The 16030-nt window shown below is 41.8% G+C and overlaps 1 protein-coding gene across 3 annotated transcripts in view; it reads left to right on the top strand.

The window, feature by feature from the left end:
- Positions 1-16030, top strand: part of zdhhc3a (zDHHC palmitoyltransferase 3a) — a 39969-nt gene that overhangs the window by 4352 nt on the left and 19587 nt on the right. For all 3 annotated transcript variants that reach the window (XM_078199517.1, XM_078199537.1, XM_078199526.1), the window contains exons 2-6: positions 1247-1573; positions 8510-8634; positions 10834-10930; positions 12128-12209; positions 12646-12776. In XM_078199517.1, coding sequence (XP_078055643.1) covers positions 1274-1573; positions 8510-8634; positions 10834-10930; positions 12128-12209; positions 12646-12776 — 735 coding nt within the window. In that variant the 5' untranslated portion in view covers positions 1247-1273. The remainder of the gene's footprint in view (positions 1-1246; positions 1574-8509; positions 8635-10833; positions 10931-12127; positions 12210-12645; positions 12777-16030) is intronic.

The following is a 16030-nucleotide window of genomic DNA, read 5'->3' as shown; positions in this document are numbered from 1 at the left end:
TCTCTTTGTGTGGATGGAATATTTTTTCTTGGAAAAGGTAACTGTAAACTGAACAAGGAACGGTGCTGCTTTTAACATGGTTACGAAAAACATGCAGAAAAAGATTTTTACATTGTGCTCACAAACTAACATCTGCTGTATGTTTCCTTGGCCTTTGTTTGACAGCTTGGTGGCAAACTGTAGATAGTGTTTAAGTGTAATTATTGAGCTTGTGTTCTGCCTTGGACAAACTGTTTTTAATCAGTTCAAGTTTTGAAACTGAGAGAAGCAATACTTTGGGGAAAAAAGGACTGGTTAATTCAGAAAAGTAAAATATCCTGTAGTAAGAAGGGAAACTTCATTTAGCGTAGAGTGAAATACTCTATTTTCAAGCATTAGCACAATTGTTATTTTTTGAACTCTGATAAGTCTAACGATTCTTTATCATCATTTCATGTTCTTTAATTAAAGAGTAATGCATGGTCTGAGGAACAAAAATAGAAACTCCACTTTGATCTCGAACCATGACGTAATGGCAGTGGTCAGTTTGGAGAACTTCAGTTCCCTTGATCACAATTATACAGCACAGAAAAAGGCCATTCAGCCCATTGTGTCTGTGTTGGCTTTGAAGGAACAATTCCATTAATCCCAGTCCCCTCGTAGCTCTGCACATTTCTCCTTTTCAAAAATCTGTGTGGTTAAGTTATTGTTGATTCTGCTTGTCCCACCCTTCGAGGCAGTACATTCCAGTTCATAGCAGCTTGTTATGAAAAAAACACTCCCTCTATCCGCTATTTTTTTTTAACCAGTTACTGACCCTGCTGCCCCTGGAAACACTTTTTCCTTATTTAATATCAAATCCCCTCATGGCCTCTGTTACATTCCCAACAGTCCTTTTCTGCTCAAGGGAGAACCATCTCAGCTTCTCGAGCCAATCCACCTAATCAACGTCCCTCCTCCAAGGTGAATTAATTTTATTGCTGCAGTTAATCTTTCTGATGGAGAACTGACAGTTACAGTGTACCTATTGGGTAACTGAACGTGCATCCTATCTGAAATTGGGTTTTGCACGGTGTTCCTCTTTAAAAAATTTTAGAACAAAGGGTGACATTTACTCAGCGCAGTTTGGCAACCATTGATGTTTGCACTAAAGATATAATCAAGATCGTATTAGGATCTAGTGTGAATTTTCTTTTTTGAGTTGCATGTCTTTAAAAGCTGTGGCAAAAAAAGATTGAAGGAGTTTTCTTCTTTTCTGCTTGTACAGGTTTAATTATGGACTGCAAATTGGATCATGTTATCGTCTAGTCGAAACAGGGATATTGAGCGGCGTGCTGAATACCTGCGAGCTGACCAGTGTCTGCCACCTTCCAGTGACAACTCCATGGATAGGATCTGGTTCATCAAAGATGGCTGTGGTTTGGCCTGCGCCATTGTAACCTGGATGCTGATTTTCTACGCAGAGTTTGTGGTTATTTTTGTAATGCTCGTCCCAGCAAAAGACTTGGTGTACAGTATCATTAATGGGATTATCTTCAACACACTAGCTTTCCTTGCTTTGGCTTCTCACTCTAGAGCAATGCTGACAGATCCTGTAAGTCACTCATTTAATTACCTTCATTTAATGTCAAGAAAATAATTGCGTATATCCAGTGCCTTGTTAATCTCTGACTGATGTCGGTTTGACTCCAGACCATTTAAGAGTACGTGGGAAGTCAGCTGATTAAATTGAACAGCAAACCTGAACTAACTGCTTCTGGCTTTTTAGTTAAATTCCACATAGTGCGGTGCTAAAATGTACAGACTGCGAATCCACAGGCACAATTTCTAGTCTGTGCTGTTAGCTATTTTGGGCCATGGTTCACTACGTTTAACTTCGCATCCTTGAAAGAAGAGGGGAGGAAAGTCTGCTAGTTCCGGCGGCCAATCCTGATCTCTGTACAAGATGGCTGCTTGGAAATGCATTTTGGGTGACCTGACTCTGACTCCATTATACATCCGTGATATGATCCGTTATCAAGTAGGTTGCTGTACTTCCTGTGTGCGTGTCCACTTGGGCAAGGGACTGTCTGTAGATCTAGAAAGAGTATGGCAGCAATAGCTGGTGCCTTCAACAAGAGAGAGAAGAAAATATATAGAGAAACCTCTTAACTAAGTGCCTGACATGGCAATCAAACATACCTCTTACATGGTGACAGAATCGCACAGCAGAGGAGGAGACCATTCAGCCCATTATATCAATGTCAGCCCTGTGCAAGAGTTATCGAATTAGTTCCCCCTGCCCTGCATTTTTTTTTAGCAAATAGCCTTCCATTCTCTTTTGAGAGAGTTGGATTGGCTTCCACTATCCTTTCAAGCAGCATATCCCAGATCATAACTTGCTGCATAAAAACAAAATCGCCCTCCCGCCGTCCCCTCTGGACCTTTGACCAATCTCTTTACCTCTGTGTCCTCTGGTTCTTGACCCTAGTGGGAATAGTTTCCCATTATCTAATCATTTTGCGTTTCATCATTTTGAATTCTTCTCGTAAACTTCCCATTGAATCTTCTCTGTGTTAAGGAGAGCAGTCACCATTCTTCCACATAACTGAAGTCTTTCATCCCTCATACCATTCTAATTCATCACCTCTGCACCTTTCACAAAGGCATTGACAATCTGAAGTAGAGTCTAGAATTGGACACAATACTCCAGCTAAGGCCTAAGTGAAACTTCAACCTAGCTACTTTGTTTCTCTGTACTTGAGCTATCTTGAAGGCCCCCTATTCTCCTTTACTGGTTTACTTAGTGGTGTTAGTTTGCAATCCACCTGGGCTGTATCCCTTTTCACCTCACTGATGTCAGTCCTCTGATCATCCATTGATTGTTTTTTTTATGCCTTTCCGTAACCAGGTTAAATTCAATTATACCTTTAGTGTATAAAAATGCCCCCCCAAGATATCTTGTAGACATGCAATCAGACTAAGATGGATGCTGAGCCAAGCCAGGAGGTATTAGGTGGGGTGGGAACTTAAGAGGGGGAGATGAGGTGAAAAGGTAGAGTGGTATACGGTGGGAATTGTACTGAGTGCTAAATGTGATGGATGACATGCACTTGAGGCCGAAACCAGAGGAGCAAAGTGTATTTGTAAAGATATTTAGGCTGAAGAATGTTTGAGAGGTGGGAAGGTACAGGGTCACAAAAGGAATTAAGCATAAGGATGGAAGTTTTAAGCTGGAGATGTTGCCGGAGCGGCAGCCTCAATGTAGGTCAACAAACTGAGAGGTGATGATTGATCCTTGGTGTGAGTTAGGAGACAGGCAGCAGACTGGATGAGCTGCAGTTTCTGGAGACTGGAGGAATTAGTGTTGGAGCAGTCGAGCCTGTGGATGAGGGCATGGACGAGGGTTTTGACAGCAGATGGGCTGAGACAGGGAGTTCAAAGTCTTTGTGATGGGGATGGAGCTGAATGTTGATCTTGGAGTTGAATAGGGTGCTGTGGGTGCAGGTGAGTGGAGGATGGAATCAGTGGTAAGGGGATTTGTGGTGAGAACAGTGTCAGAAATAAGAAGCCTCAATTTCTAGAAATATTTCATTCTTTCATAAGATGCAAGATTATAATCTTAGCTGGTTAGAAATTTGTGGTATAATTGCTGCTCGGTTTGTGTTTATCTTATCTGAGAAACTGTGTCCCTCTGAAGATTACAGTGCCTATTAATTACATGCGTATGAAATTCAACTATTGATTTTTTTCTTTAATTAAGGAATGCATCTGTTATACATTTTAGACTGACTAAAGCCAAAATGTCCCTTTAAATTAGCAGGTTTTTTTCCATTTGACTGAGGGATAAGTCATCTGTGTGACGTGAATTTTATTTATTGTGCCGCCCCTGGTAACTAGAAATTAAAAAGATGTATTCCAACTGTAGGGATGATAAAGTGCAGCACGGTGCAATGTCCAGCTAAATTGGACTATGAAAGATGTGTCACAGAGAAAGCAAATTGGCAATCTTTATTTCTATTGCGGTTCTGTACTACTGTAACTTGGGTGATAGGACATCTTCTCCAGGGGCTCGTGAGTCTCAGCTGAGCTGTGTAGGGAAGTCTCCAGTTCCTTTCATAATCTCCAAGTTAGCTAATCCCGAATGGAGCAGAGATGAGGGTGTTGCAGTTGGGCCACAGGATCACCGGGTTAAGTTGGAGGAAAACTAGCGATTGTTCCTACTTCTCAATGCTAACCTGTGATCTGTACCGATTTTTGAATGCTGTGTCGCCAGTGGACCTGGCTTATATTTCTTCCTTTACCCCCATTCTGTTTGGCTAAGTGGCTTGCATGTACTCATTGTTAAAGGTGCTGTGGAAATGTGTGGTCACTTGCCTATTACAACCTCATACCAGGGAATGCTCAGCTCCTGTGGAAGTGATAGTGCTTCTTTGGTTGATAGAAAGGAATTGTATTCGATCTGTAAATGGCTACTTGTGTATGGTGTGCATAACATTGGGGATTTATCGAGTGAAAGAATGCTGTCAGTTGGCCGTGTGATTATTAAGAAACAGCTAAGAAGAAAGGTTTTTAAAGGATCTCCTGGGAGTTGAGTAGAGTCTGGGCAACATTTTTATGCTGTTGATTCACTTTATTTATGTTTGTTTGTTTGTGCGCCAAAATAGCAGGAAATCTTGTTTCTTGCTGGTTTCAAAATTCTGTATCCTTTCCTAATGGCAACTTTCCCTCTTCCCAGCTACCATTCAAAAGTAGAGCAACCCTTCTCCCGGGCCCCCAATGCCATTGCCAAACTTTCTCTCTCTCTCCGCACACACGCACCGTCCGCAATTATTGATGCTGACCGGTGTAATGCACCATCACAATGTTGTTCTCCTTCCAGCACATCTGTCTTTACAGTCCCTGAGAAATTATCAACAATTCCAGGGGTTAACCCCCATCCCCTAAGGGTAGCTTTGATCGTGAGTTCCATGTTTAATGCGAGTCATTTGCAGATAATTTAAGAACACCACGTTGCCACTTCAGTAATTTCACATAAATGGCATTCTACCACCGGTGGATGTGATATGAAGAAATTTGTGTCCCTCATACGGCAGTTACTTAATTCTAAGTGGTTGTCGATTGTTATCCAAGTCTGTGCCCCTACTTGTGGTCTTGTGTTTGGGTGTTTGGAGTGGACAAGGATGATTATAATTATAGCAGATATGCAAGTATAATATGCAAGTTTATAAGTTATAAATAACAATGTATCATGCAATAGCATAAACTTGCAGATGCAGCTAGCAACATGGTAAATGTATCTCTGATTAATATGGAACAAAATTGGCTCAATGTGATAAATTTGGGAAGTGTAGGCTATTTAAGGCTGAAAAATGTTTGGAAAGGGAATAAATTCAAATTGGATAATCTTGAGGGTTATGGAAATTGCTTTTAGACCCAGACCAAGCTGATTGATTAAGGATGTTAGAAAGCATTCATTTTCAAAGTAGGTCATAAGAGGATCTGAAGGATCATTGGATCGTATCCATGCTTATTTTAAACAGCACATTTGCTGTTGCTGTGCCGGTGCAGCTTTCAATAAAGTTAGGTGTGGTGGCACAGTGGTTAGCACTGTGGCCTCACAGTGCCAGGGACCCGGGTTCAATTCCTGGCTTGGGTCACTGTCTGTGTGGAGTTTGCACATTCTCCTCGTGTCTGCGTGGGTTTCCTCCGGGTGCTCTGGTTTCCTCCCACAGAGTCCAAAAATGTGCAGGCTAGGTGGATTGGCCATGCTAAATTGCCCCTCAGTGTCAGGGGACTAGCTAGGGTAAATGCATGGAGTGATGGGGATCGGGCCTGGGTGGGATTGTGGCCGGTGCAGACTCGATGGGCTGAATGGCCTCCTTCTGCACTGTAGGATTCTATGATTCTGTGATAAGTGAGAGCCCAGCAGTTAAAAACCTGAGGTAAAGATAGTAGCAGGGTCTGGAAGAGGCAAAGCTTAAGAATGACCAGAATTACTTGTGCTGGAGTCTGTTGTATCTCCATCTTGCAGTGCTGCTTGAGTCTTGCACGTAATCCAACTGTTGCAGGAGAATCATCTCATTTCCCTTTGACCACTCATAGTTTATCAGGCCATGGCATTCCAACAATCTGATAACCGGATAAACTCAAGACTTTGTGTTTAAAAAAAAACATTTGGAATATTGGAACTCAGTTAAATAATAATTAATGGCTCTTATGGAGCTACTGAATATTGCAGTGCACAGGGTTTGTATCTGAGAGATTATTATTCAAGCAGAGTGTAGCTGCAGTATCTAGGCCAGCAGGATATTGTTTTTGGAAGTCTGAATGTAGGATACTGACGTTGTGACATTTAGCTGTTCTATCCGTTTTGTAAGAAAGGTCACAGCATTCATAGCAAGCAGGCTTTATGTTCAACATTTGCATTAAACCAGACACCACACAAGAAAGCAATTGCTTTCTGGAGTTTTTGAGCAAAGGAGGCCACCTCTGCTAGTTTACTTAAAGTTACTGGGTATAAATCGGAGTGTTTTTAAAAGCTACATAATACACTTTTTAAAATTTCTATCCATGCTAGGTCACAATGCCCTCGAACTCTTTTAAGACCGTTTTATTTTTTGTGAGCAATATCTGACCAACCCCCTCCACTTTCTGCTCTGCCATTCATTTTCCTTTCTTGTCAACAATGTTTTATGCAGGGCCACATTCTTGGTGGTTATCAGCTGTCAAGGTGACTGTTCTTCACCTTATCCCCTGAGCTATACAGGCAGTAATACAGCGTAGCTGAACCTAATCCTCTTGTCACCTTGGGTCCACGTGTGCTTTCCAATAACTTAATTGCTGTTCAATAATGCATACCAACTTAACACCCGACCAGAAATTGTACCTGAAACCTTCTTGAATTTTTTATTTGTTCACTGATGGGATGTAGCAAGGCCAGCAATTACTGCCCCTCCAGAATTACCCTCGAGAAGGTGAGCCATTTTCTTGAACTGCTGGTGTGGTCCATGTGGTGTTGGAACACTCAGTGCTGTTGGGGAGTTGTTCCAGGATTTTTCCCCCAGTGAGTGAAGGACCGGAGATATATTTCCAAGACAGGATGTATGTGATTTGGAGGGAAACTTGCAGCTGGTGACTGTTCATAGAATTGTGACGGCGCCAGAGTAACTATTCGGCTCTCCAAATGAGCGATTCACTTAGTGCCCTTCTCCCCATAGCCTTGCATATTCTTCCTTTCCAGACAATGGTCTCATTCCCATTGAATGTTGAACCTGCCTCCAACAGCTGCAGTCAGGCAGTACATTCCAGATCTTAACACTCGCTGCGTGAAAAGCTTTTTTTTTCATATTTTTGCTGCTTTTGTCAATTATTTGCTCTGTGCTTAGTTCCATGGGGCTGCTGCTTTTCCCCTTTTAGGCAATAAAAGTTGTTGTTGGGACATGCCGTCAGAGTTTTTGGGGAGTTGCTGCAGTGCAACTTGTATATGGTACAAATTGCAGCTACGGTGCAATGTGGAGAGGATGAATGTTTAAAGTGATGGATGCAGTGCCTGTCAAATGGGTTTCTTTATCCTGGCTGGTGTCGGGTTTCTGGAGTGTTGTTGCAGCTGTGTTCACCCAAGCAAGTGGACTACTCTATTACACTCCTGACTTGAAGCTCTGGGGACTTGAGTTATCTAGTCTCTCTGACAGTGTTTATGTGGTTGATCCAGTTTCTGATCGATGGTCGCCTTCAAGATATTGATGGTGTGGATTCAGGGGTGGTATTGCCATTGATACATCAAGGAGAGATGCAGAGACTTGTGTTGTAGATAGATGTTGCCCAGTACTTGTGTGACATGCATGTAGATGCAGGCTGTCATTATCGTAGAGTTCAGTAATCCTGGGTATGATGCATTTTCATTGACTGCTTAGGTCAAAAACACTTGGCGAAACCCCGCTAAGCAATATATCAATGACTTTGGTGAGAGAATGAAGAGTTAAAAATCCAATCTTGCAGATGACATTAAATTAGAAAGGATGGGAAGTTGTGTGGTGGGAGCCGCAAGTTACAAAGGCTGTAGACCAAATGGGTGAGGGGACGAAACCAAAGCCAGTAGAGTTTAATGTTATGAAGTGTGAGATTATCCACTTTAAATCTGAGGAAGGCAGTTCAGAATATTCCCCCTTGTCCTAACTTTTCACTCACCAGCCCATGCATTCAAAGGATGATCCTCAACTATGGCTTATACATCATCGGCCTTGTGGAATTTGAAGCTTAATATAGTTTTATGAAGGCGACGTGCTACTCTTCTGAACAATAATTTTCCAGTTGAGGAACAAAATGATGTCCTAGATTTGTTTGTGTAGAGATATGCTCATTTTGTAAGTGGTTTTAATCTGTTTTCAGTCACAGAGTTTTATTAACCCACTGCATTTTCGTTGCGCTGTGTAGCACTTGCAGTGTTATTCGTTACTGTACAGAGAATAACTAAAGTTCAGAGTTGAAATACAGCCAGATACCAGTTTGCTTGTTCTCACCTGTTGTTGTTTTACTCTCGGTTTGGCAGGGCGCAGTACCAAAAGGGAATGCCACTAAAGAGTTCATTGAAAGTTTACAGTTGAAACCAGGTCAAGTCGTGTACAAATGCCCCAAGTGCTGCAGCATCAAGCCAGAGAGAGCACATCATTGCAGGTAACAACACCAGAACTGGTACGAAACTGAATCTCCTCTAAATCCCCTTTCAGGATTACATTTTTGTATGCAAACAGAGCAGTTGCAGAAAAAAAAGTCCCTTTGAGCAGAAATCCTTGGTTTAAAGTTACCCATTTTAGTGGCCGAGACTCTCTGTAGGCCGCTAACCTATCCGTCCAACATATTCTGCTCGGGTTGAGAGTGAACAAAAAGGCTCAGAAAATTCACCTTTATTTGATGTACCTGGTGCGCGCGCACGACTTTAGATGCAGCTTTAGAAGTCCTCAGGCTTGACATAAGCTACCGCAAGTTCAAGTAATTTTGGTTTCATAGAATCCCTACAGTGCAGAAGGAGGCCATTCAGCCCATCAAATCTGCACTGACAACAACCCCACCCAGGCCCTATTCCCCTAACCCCACATATTTACCCCACTAATCCCTCTAACCTACGCATCCCAGGACATTAAGAGGCAATTTAGCATGGTTGGTCAATCAACCTAACCCACACCTTTGGACTGTGGGAGGAAACCGGAGCACCCGGAGGAAACCCACGCAGACATGGGGAGAATGTGCAAACAGCCAGGAATCGAACCCAGGTCCTTAGAGCTGTGAGGCAGCAGTGCTAACCACTGTGCCACCCTAAGGAAGAGTTTGTTCTCCCTCTTTTTGTAATTATTTAGAACGCTTGGACCTCTGTTTTTCTGTTTGAGTAGTTTTGCAATTCCATTGTAGGCAGCCAGGAAATAGGCCACTCGTTAATGCTATGAACTTCAGTCACAGCGCTTAAATAACAAAAATCTCATTGTGGGTCAGTCACCATATTGCACAGGGTTATTTTCCTTTTTGCATGATAATGAACAATATATTGGACACTCCTTAATCTGGAAACAGGAAAATGCTGAACTCCAAGCAATTGTTATTCTTCTAAAATGTTCGTTCAAGTAAAAAACTCTATGCATGTTTAACGTTTTGAAATGGGTAGAGTAAGATTGCTAAAGTCAGTTTCAGGTCAGTGCTTCAGAGGAACAAATTTCATAAGATTTTATTACACAGCAATGATAAAATTGTGTTTCTTTTTGTTTAATTCATGCAACAAAAGATACTAGGGACAGATTTTTTTAACCTCGTGAAAATTACCAATATTTTTAAGATGTCGGATAAGGGTAGAGAGCATTTGCTCCGTACAAAATAACTTGTTGAAGCCATGCCACATGTGGTTTTATTAGCATAGCAATAAGTATTGCTGGTCTTTTTGTAAGTGGTAGCACTCAGGAAAATCTTTTATCCTTATTTCCATTTGGCTCGATTTCTAAGTTAATTCATTTTTTTATATGCTTGACTTGGTAGAAATGTTATTATCAGTGCAAAGAATTTGGAAATAGAGGTTTGAATATTGTCCACGTTATTGTATCAAATGTAATAACGGAGAAGGGAGTGACCATGTTAGATTAATTCATTCATTCTTGTGTACTCTGCCTGAAAGTAGATTCTTGGCTCATTGTCTACTGATGCTTCATCCTGAACTCTTTTGTTGGCAGCCGTTTCTGTCGTCAGTGGTGATTTGCCATTCCCTTTCACACTCTGGGTCAGAGCCAGAAGACAAGTCCCAGTCTACCTCTGCCCAAACCCATACTGTTGGCATTACTCTGAAGAATGCATCAGAAATCTAGCCAACTGAGCTATCCGGACCACATGTCAGTGAGGTCTTCCAAAGTAAAAGTAGTCTGGATAATTGGAGAGGATGCAAAATTTAGTTGTACCTGAGTGCACATCGAAACTTAGATTTTTCTTCCCCAGCCCCTCAAAACAACAATTTATTACTTTAGAATTCTCCCTCCTACCAGTAAGCCATCCCAGTGGTTTAAGATACAACAGTTTTGATTAGTGGCTACCAACCTGGAGACACTCTGGTCAACACCAGCTGAACACCTAGGTAAAATAATGAGGAGAATCCAACAATAAATTGGTACATCATCTGGAAGATTGACCTTAACACCATTTATAATGTGGTGAAGAGAGCTAAAAAAAATGTATTTGGTTAGGGGCGGAATACACTAGTGTTTAAAATTAATTTTAAAAACTGACTTTTATTGTTCAGGATCCCTGAATAATGAAATGAGACGTTAGTTATTGAGGAGTTGTAAGAATTTCTGGTTAAATGGCTGGTGTTCTTTTCAAATATTCAAAATTACCTTCCAGTGTTTGCAAGAGATGTATTCGGAAGATGGATCACCACTGTCCCTGGGTTAACAACTGTGTGGGAGAAAATAACCAGAAGTACTTTGTGTTGTTTACAGTAAGTGTTGCTCACATCCGCATGCTAGAAACGACATATGTTCACAGTCACGACCCAGTCCTCTGTCAACAGAAGGAACGTGTCATACAAACAAGGAGCAGAAATAGGCCATTCGGCCCCCTGAGCCATTTAATAAGATCATGGTTGATCTGATCGTAACTTAAATCTGCATCCCGCCTACCCGCGATAACCTGTCACCACCTTGCTTTCCAAGGATCTATCCATCTCTGCCTTAAAAATATTCCTTAAAAGAGGCCACTGCTTTCTCAGGAAGGGAGTTAACACTTTGTGCCCTTTTCAACTAAACAAAAACTTAGGGAAGCTTATTCTGATGAGTGCAGGACAAAAAGCTTTGGCCCATCCTTTTGTCAGCAATATTCAAATTCTATAAACAATCGCTCTCTCTTTATTATTTGTTGTCACAAGTAAGTTTACATTGACACTGCAATGAAGTTACTGTGAAAATCCCCGAGTCGCCACACTCCAGTGCCTGTTCGGCTACACTGAGGGAGAATTTAGCATGGCCCATGCACCTAACCAGCACGTCTTTCGGACTGTAGGAGGAAGCCGGAGCACCCGGAGGAAACCCACGCAGACATGGGGAGAACGTGCAGACTCCGCACGGACGGTGACCCAAGCCAGGAATCGAACCCGGGTCCCTGGTGCCGTGAGGCAGCCATGCTAACCACTGTGCCGCCCTTGTGTTACAGACTATTGAATATTTCTCTTTCAATATCAAATTCTTTTGCACTAAAATTATTTCATTTCATTTTGTTACCTGTCATTAACATTGTTTTGTGGCATTACTTGAGATGTTTAGTTTTGTTCTGTGGACTTGTGCCTTTGCAGTGACTCCTCACTTCAAGGTGTGGTTGCATTCCTGAAAACTCTTGCTTCAGTGAATCATAGGTTAGGAATCAACTTGAAGCCAGAGCTACGTTCTTTCCGACACTTCCTGCCCGGAGAAATATACAAGTTGAAATACTGTGCCATACATGTGCCGCACTTTGAATTCCTAGCTAAAATAACTTGCAAAATAAAATACATCTCAAAATATAAAAGAAACACAATATACAAATCCATTAAACTCTGCTCTCTCAGCCCATGTGCATTGTTGACAACTTGCATCGCATTGACATCTAAATTTTAATTCACATTTAACTAAGTTACTAAATAAAGTATTGTTCTATGTTTCAGATGTATATAGCTCTGATATCACTACATGCCCTTATCATGGTTTGCTTCCACTTTCTGTACTGCTTTGAAGAGGAGTGGACAAGTAAGTAAAAATACAGAATCCTTAATTTAGTTTATTTTTAACTGGAATCTAACTTCGAGTGTCAGGATATCCACCAAGGGTCATTTTAGTGGAAAACCTAATAGGTAGGACACAAACTATTGTGACAATTTGTTACGTCTAACTGTATGGCATTTGCAACTAGGCAAAGAAGATTTAAAGATTGATATTATAATGGCAAACAAGATGAGGAATGCCTGCACTCTGAGTTGAATGACTGTGTCCTTGTGCGAAGTAGTGTTGCATTTTGCCTGTTCAAACAGAAATTAACCTTTTTCCCCTGAATCTCTGGAGCTTTGATAGATGTAGTGTCATATATAATAGCTATTTAATTTTGTTCAAGCAGGCCTGTGAATTACTGCTGAATCGATGCGATGCATTTATGTTTGATACTAGTTTTTGTCCTTTGCTTTCCTAGAATGCAGTTCATTCTCACCACCATCCACCGTGATATTACTCATTCTCCTGTGCTTTGAGGGTCTTCTCTTCCTTATTTTCACTGCTGTGATGTTTGGCACCCAAGTACATTCAATCTGCTCAGATGAAACGGTGAGTACTTAACCTTTTCACCCCATACCTATCTTTTAATGTCCTTTTCAAGAACATTCATCACATATACACATCCCACCAACATACCCCCAAAAACAAATGAACTGTGAGTTATGCAGCTATATCATTGAAATACATAAAATGCTGACGGGGCTGGACAGACTGGATACAGGGATGCTGTTTTCTCTGTCTCGGGGAGTCTTGAACAAGGAGTCACAGTCTCAGGATATTGGGTAGGCCATTCAGGACTGAGTTGAGGGGAAACTTTTTCACTCAGAGGGTGGTCAAGTTACTGAATGTCTTTAAGAAAGAAATTGATAAATTTCCAGACTCGGTGTCAGGGGGTGTAGGGAGAGTATTGTTGAGATAGCGGATCAGCCATGATATTGAATGATGGAGCAGGCTCGAAGGGCCAAATGGCCTACTCCTATTTTCTATGTTATGCAGTTGGCTGTGGGCTGATTAGCAATATTAGCTCAGCAGAAAGTTTCCACTTCGCCTAGTTTGAAGGTACTCCTTCGAGTGAGTTATAGAGCAGCATTTCCAGAGGCCTGGAGGAAAGTCACTGCTCGCGTGTGAGCTGATAATGTGGGAAGGAAGGAACAAACTTGTGTTTATCTAATGCCTTTTATCTCCTTTGGTTATCTCAGAGCGATTCATAGCATTTACTGCTATCTTGGCCATCACAGCAAGGCCCCACAAACATCAAAGATCAGTTCATTTGTTTTGATGGTGGTGATTTTGGGAGATTATTTTAGCCTATACACTGCGAGTACACCCCTGCTCCTCTTCAAATTGTGCCGTATAAGCTTTCCAGCTTGCCAATTATGGGGCGTTGTGATGCCCTTCCATGTTCTGAGAAAACAGCCTTTCAGCTGAATATGACCTTTTTATGGCATGAATCACTAGAAAACAACCAGGGGTTATATCCTTCGCTAATACTCCTTTCTCTCTCTTTCCTTCCCCACTCCAACCCAAACCTTCACTTTCCACTCGAACCGTACCTGAGGTCACAACTTCAGGTGATAAAACAATATCCTTCTACTTTGTATGTGGCTTAGGACCGTATCATGAGCTGTATTTGCTCATTAAACAATTGGGGGAGAATCTTCCTGGATTTTATTAAATTGATAAGGAAACTACACTAAAACAATAGAATACACTAATCTAATCTAACTACACTAATCACAATAGAAGCTAAGCATTAAAACCGACTTGATGCTTAGTGCCTTGCAGTATTCCTTCTAGTTCCTCCTTGCTATGCACAAGTTGAGTAATATTGGTGGTACGAGATGTGTTTATTCCCTGTGTGGCTCATTTCAGAATCTGCACAGCCACACACACCAACAACTCAAAGGTAACATTGGTGCTGTGTACTGTTAATTGTCAGGAGGTCTTGTGGCGCAGTGGGTAGCGTTCCTTACTCTGAGCCAGAAAGTCAGGGTTTGAGTTTCACCTCATGACTTGATAGCAAGGGAAGGTGTGTTCATAATGTGGCCATGGAGTTTGCATTATCAACTTGTAAACCCTTCCAACACACACCAGTGGCAGACAGTAAGAGCGGGAGAGATTCTTGGTCAACTGTGTGATGGAAAGATATTGGAGCCTCCAGCGTCACTACCCACAGCTGCAGACTGTCATGCCTGTTGCCTCAGCAACACTGACTCCGAGTGTGTACTGTGACACACCACCAGTCCTACTCCCGTTACTTATTGACAATTCCAGGTAGATTAATAGACTGCCAAAACTTCTTAGAATCCCTACAGCACAGAAAGAGGCCATTCGGCCCATCGAGTCTGCGCTGACCACAATCCCACCCAGGCCCTACCTCCACATCCCTACATATTTACCCACTAATCCCTCTAACCTACGCATCCCAGGATACTAAGGGGCAATTTTAGCATGGCCAATCAACCTGACCCGCACATCTTTGGACTGTGGGAGGAAACCGGAGCACCCGGAGGAAACCCATGCAGACACGAGGAGAAAGTGCAAACTCCACACAGTGACCCAAGCCGGGAATCGAATCCAAGTCCCTGGAGCTGTGAAGCAGCAGTGCTAACCACTGTGAAGCAGCAGTGCTAACCACTGTGAAGCAGCAGTGCTAACCGCTGTGCTACCGTGCCACCCTGGCACGAGATCCTGTTTATACATTGTAAAATTATTATAGGATTAGATTAGAATTACAGTTGAATGTCACCTTTAGTTGTTTTGTGTAGTTCTACATGACGAGTGTTTGTGTTCAACAAAAGCACTAGTGAATACTCGATAAAAGCAAATTACTGTGGATGCTGGAATCTGTAAAGCAAAAGAGAAAATGCTGGAAAATCTCAGCAGGTCTGGCAGCATCTGTAAGGAGAGAAAAGAGCTGACGTTTCGAGTCCAGATGGCCCTTTGTCAAAGCTTTAACAAAGGGTCATCTGGACTCAAATCATCATATCTTTTCTCTCCTTACAGATGCTGCCATGAGTGAATACTAGACAGGTTTAGAAGTAAATGTTAGACAGGTTTTCTCTTAATGTTGTGCTCCCAGCATAATGGTCAAGCTTTCAGGGAAAATGCTGCTTGTATCTTCAGGGCTACAGGTGACCTCACTATCAAACTGCTTAAATACTAGTTGTAATGGCCTACCTAAATTCATTGGCTCACAACTGACTTGCAAGAAAGTGATTGGTCAGGTAATATCTTACCAATTGTTTTGCTTGAAATGAATGTTAAAATCCCAACTGTTTTTATAATCAGTGTCATGGATAAGGACACACTCCAAAACCACACTGAGGTGGGTGAAAGATTGCATCATTAAATTTGTCTAAAAATGGGGACATTGTGTTCGTCCAGCAGAGGGGTGTGCTTTGCATTACAAGAATTCCCAGATAGCACAAAGCACAGCCATTCATTCTGCCCCAACAATGTGCTTGATCCCAAACTTCTGAGGAGCACCCACGCTATAGTTTTAAATGTGCTTTCCACTTCACCCCCGACAGGGCCTATCTGAGAAGCATTATCAATTCATGCTGAAATAAGGGGAGTTTTCTGCTGTAAATTCATTTCCAGTCTTGTTTCAGACTCCTCAATATTCAACAGACACAGGGTTCTTTGATCCCATCAATATGACCTGGGTTTGAATCCAGGTTGCAGATGGGTTTGAATCTAACCCACTGCACAACCCAGTGGCATTTGTAAAAAATGTTAAATTTGGATTATATTCCATTATAAGAATTCTAAACTGTTATATCTGTTAAAATATAATCACC

This window comes from Mustelus asterias, chromosome 2 (genome assembly GCF_964213995.1).
Source record: "Mustelus asterias chromosome 2, sMusAst1.hap1.1, whole genome shotgun sequence".
Lineage (NCBI taxonomy): Eukaryota > Metazoa > Chordata > Chondrichthyes > Carcharhiniformes > Triakidae > Mustelus > Mustelus asterias.
This window is presented reverse-complemented; position numbering and strand designations above follow the sequence as displayed.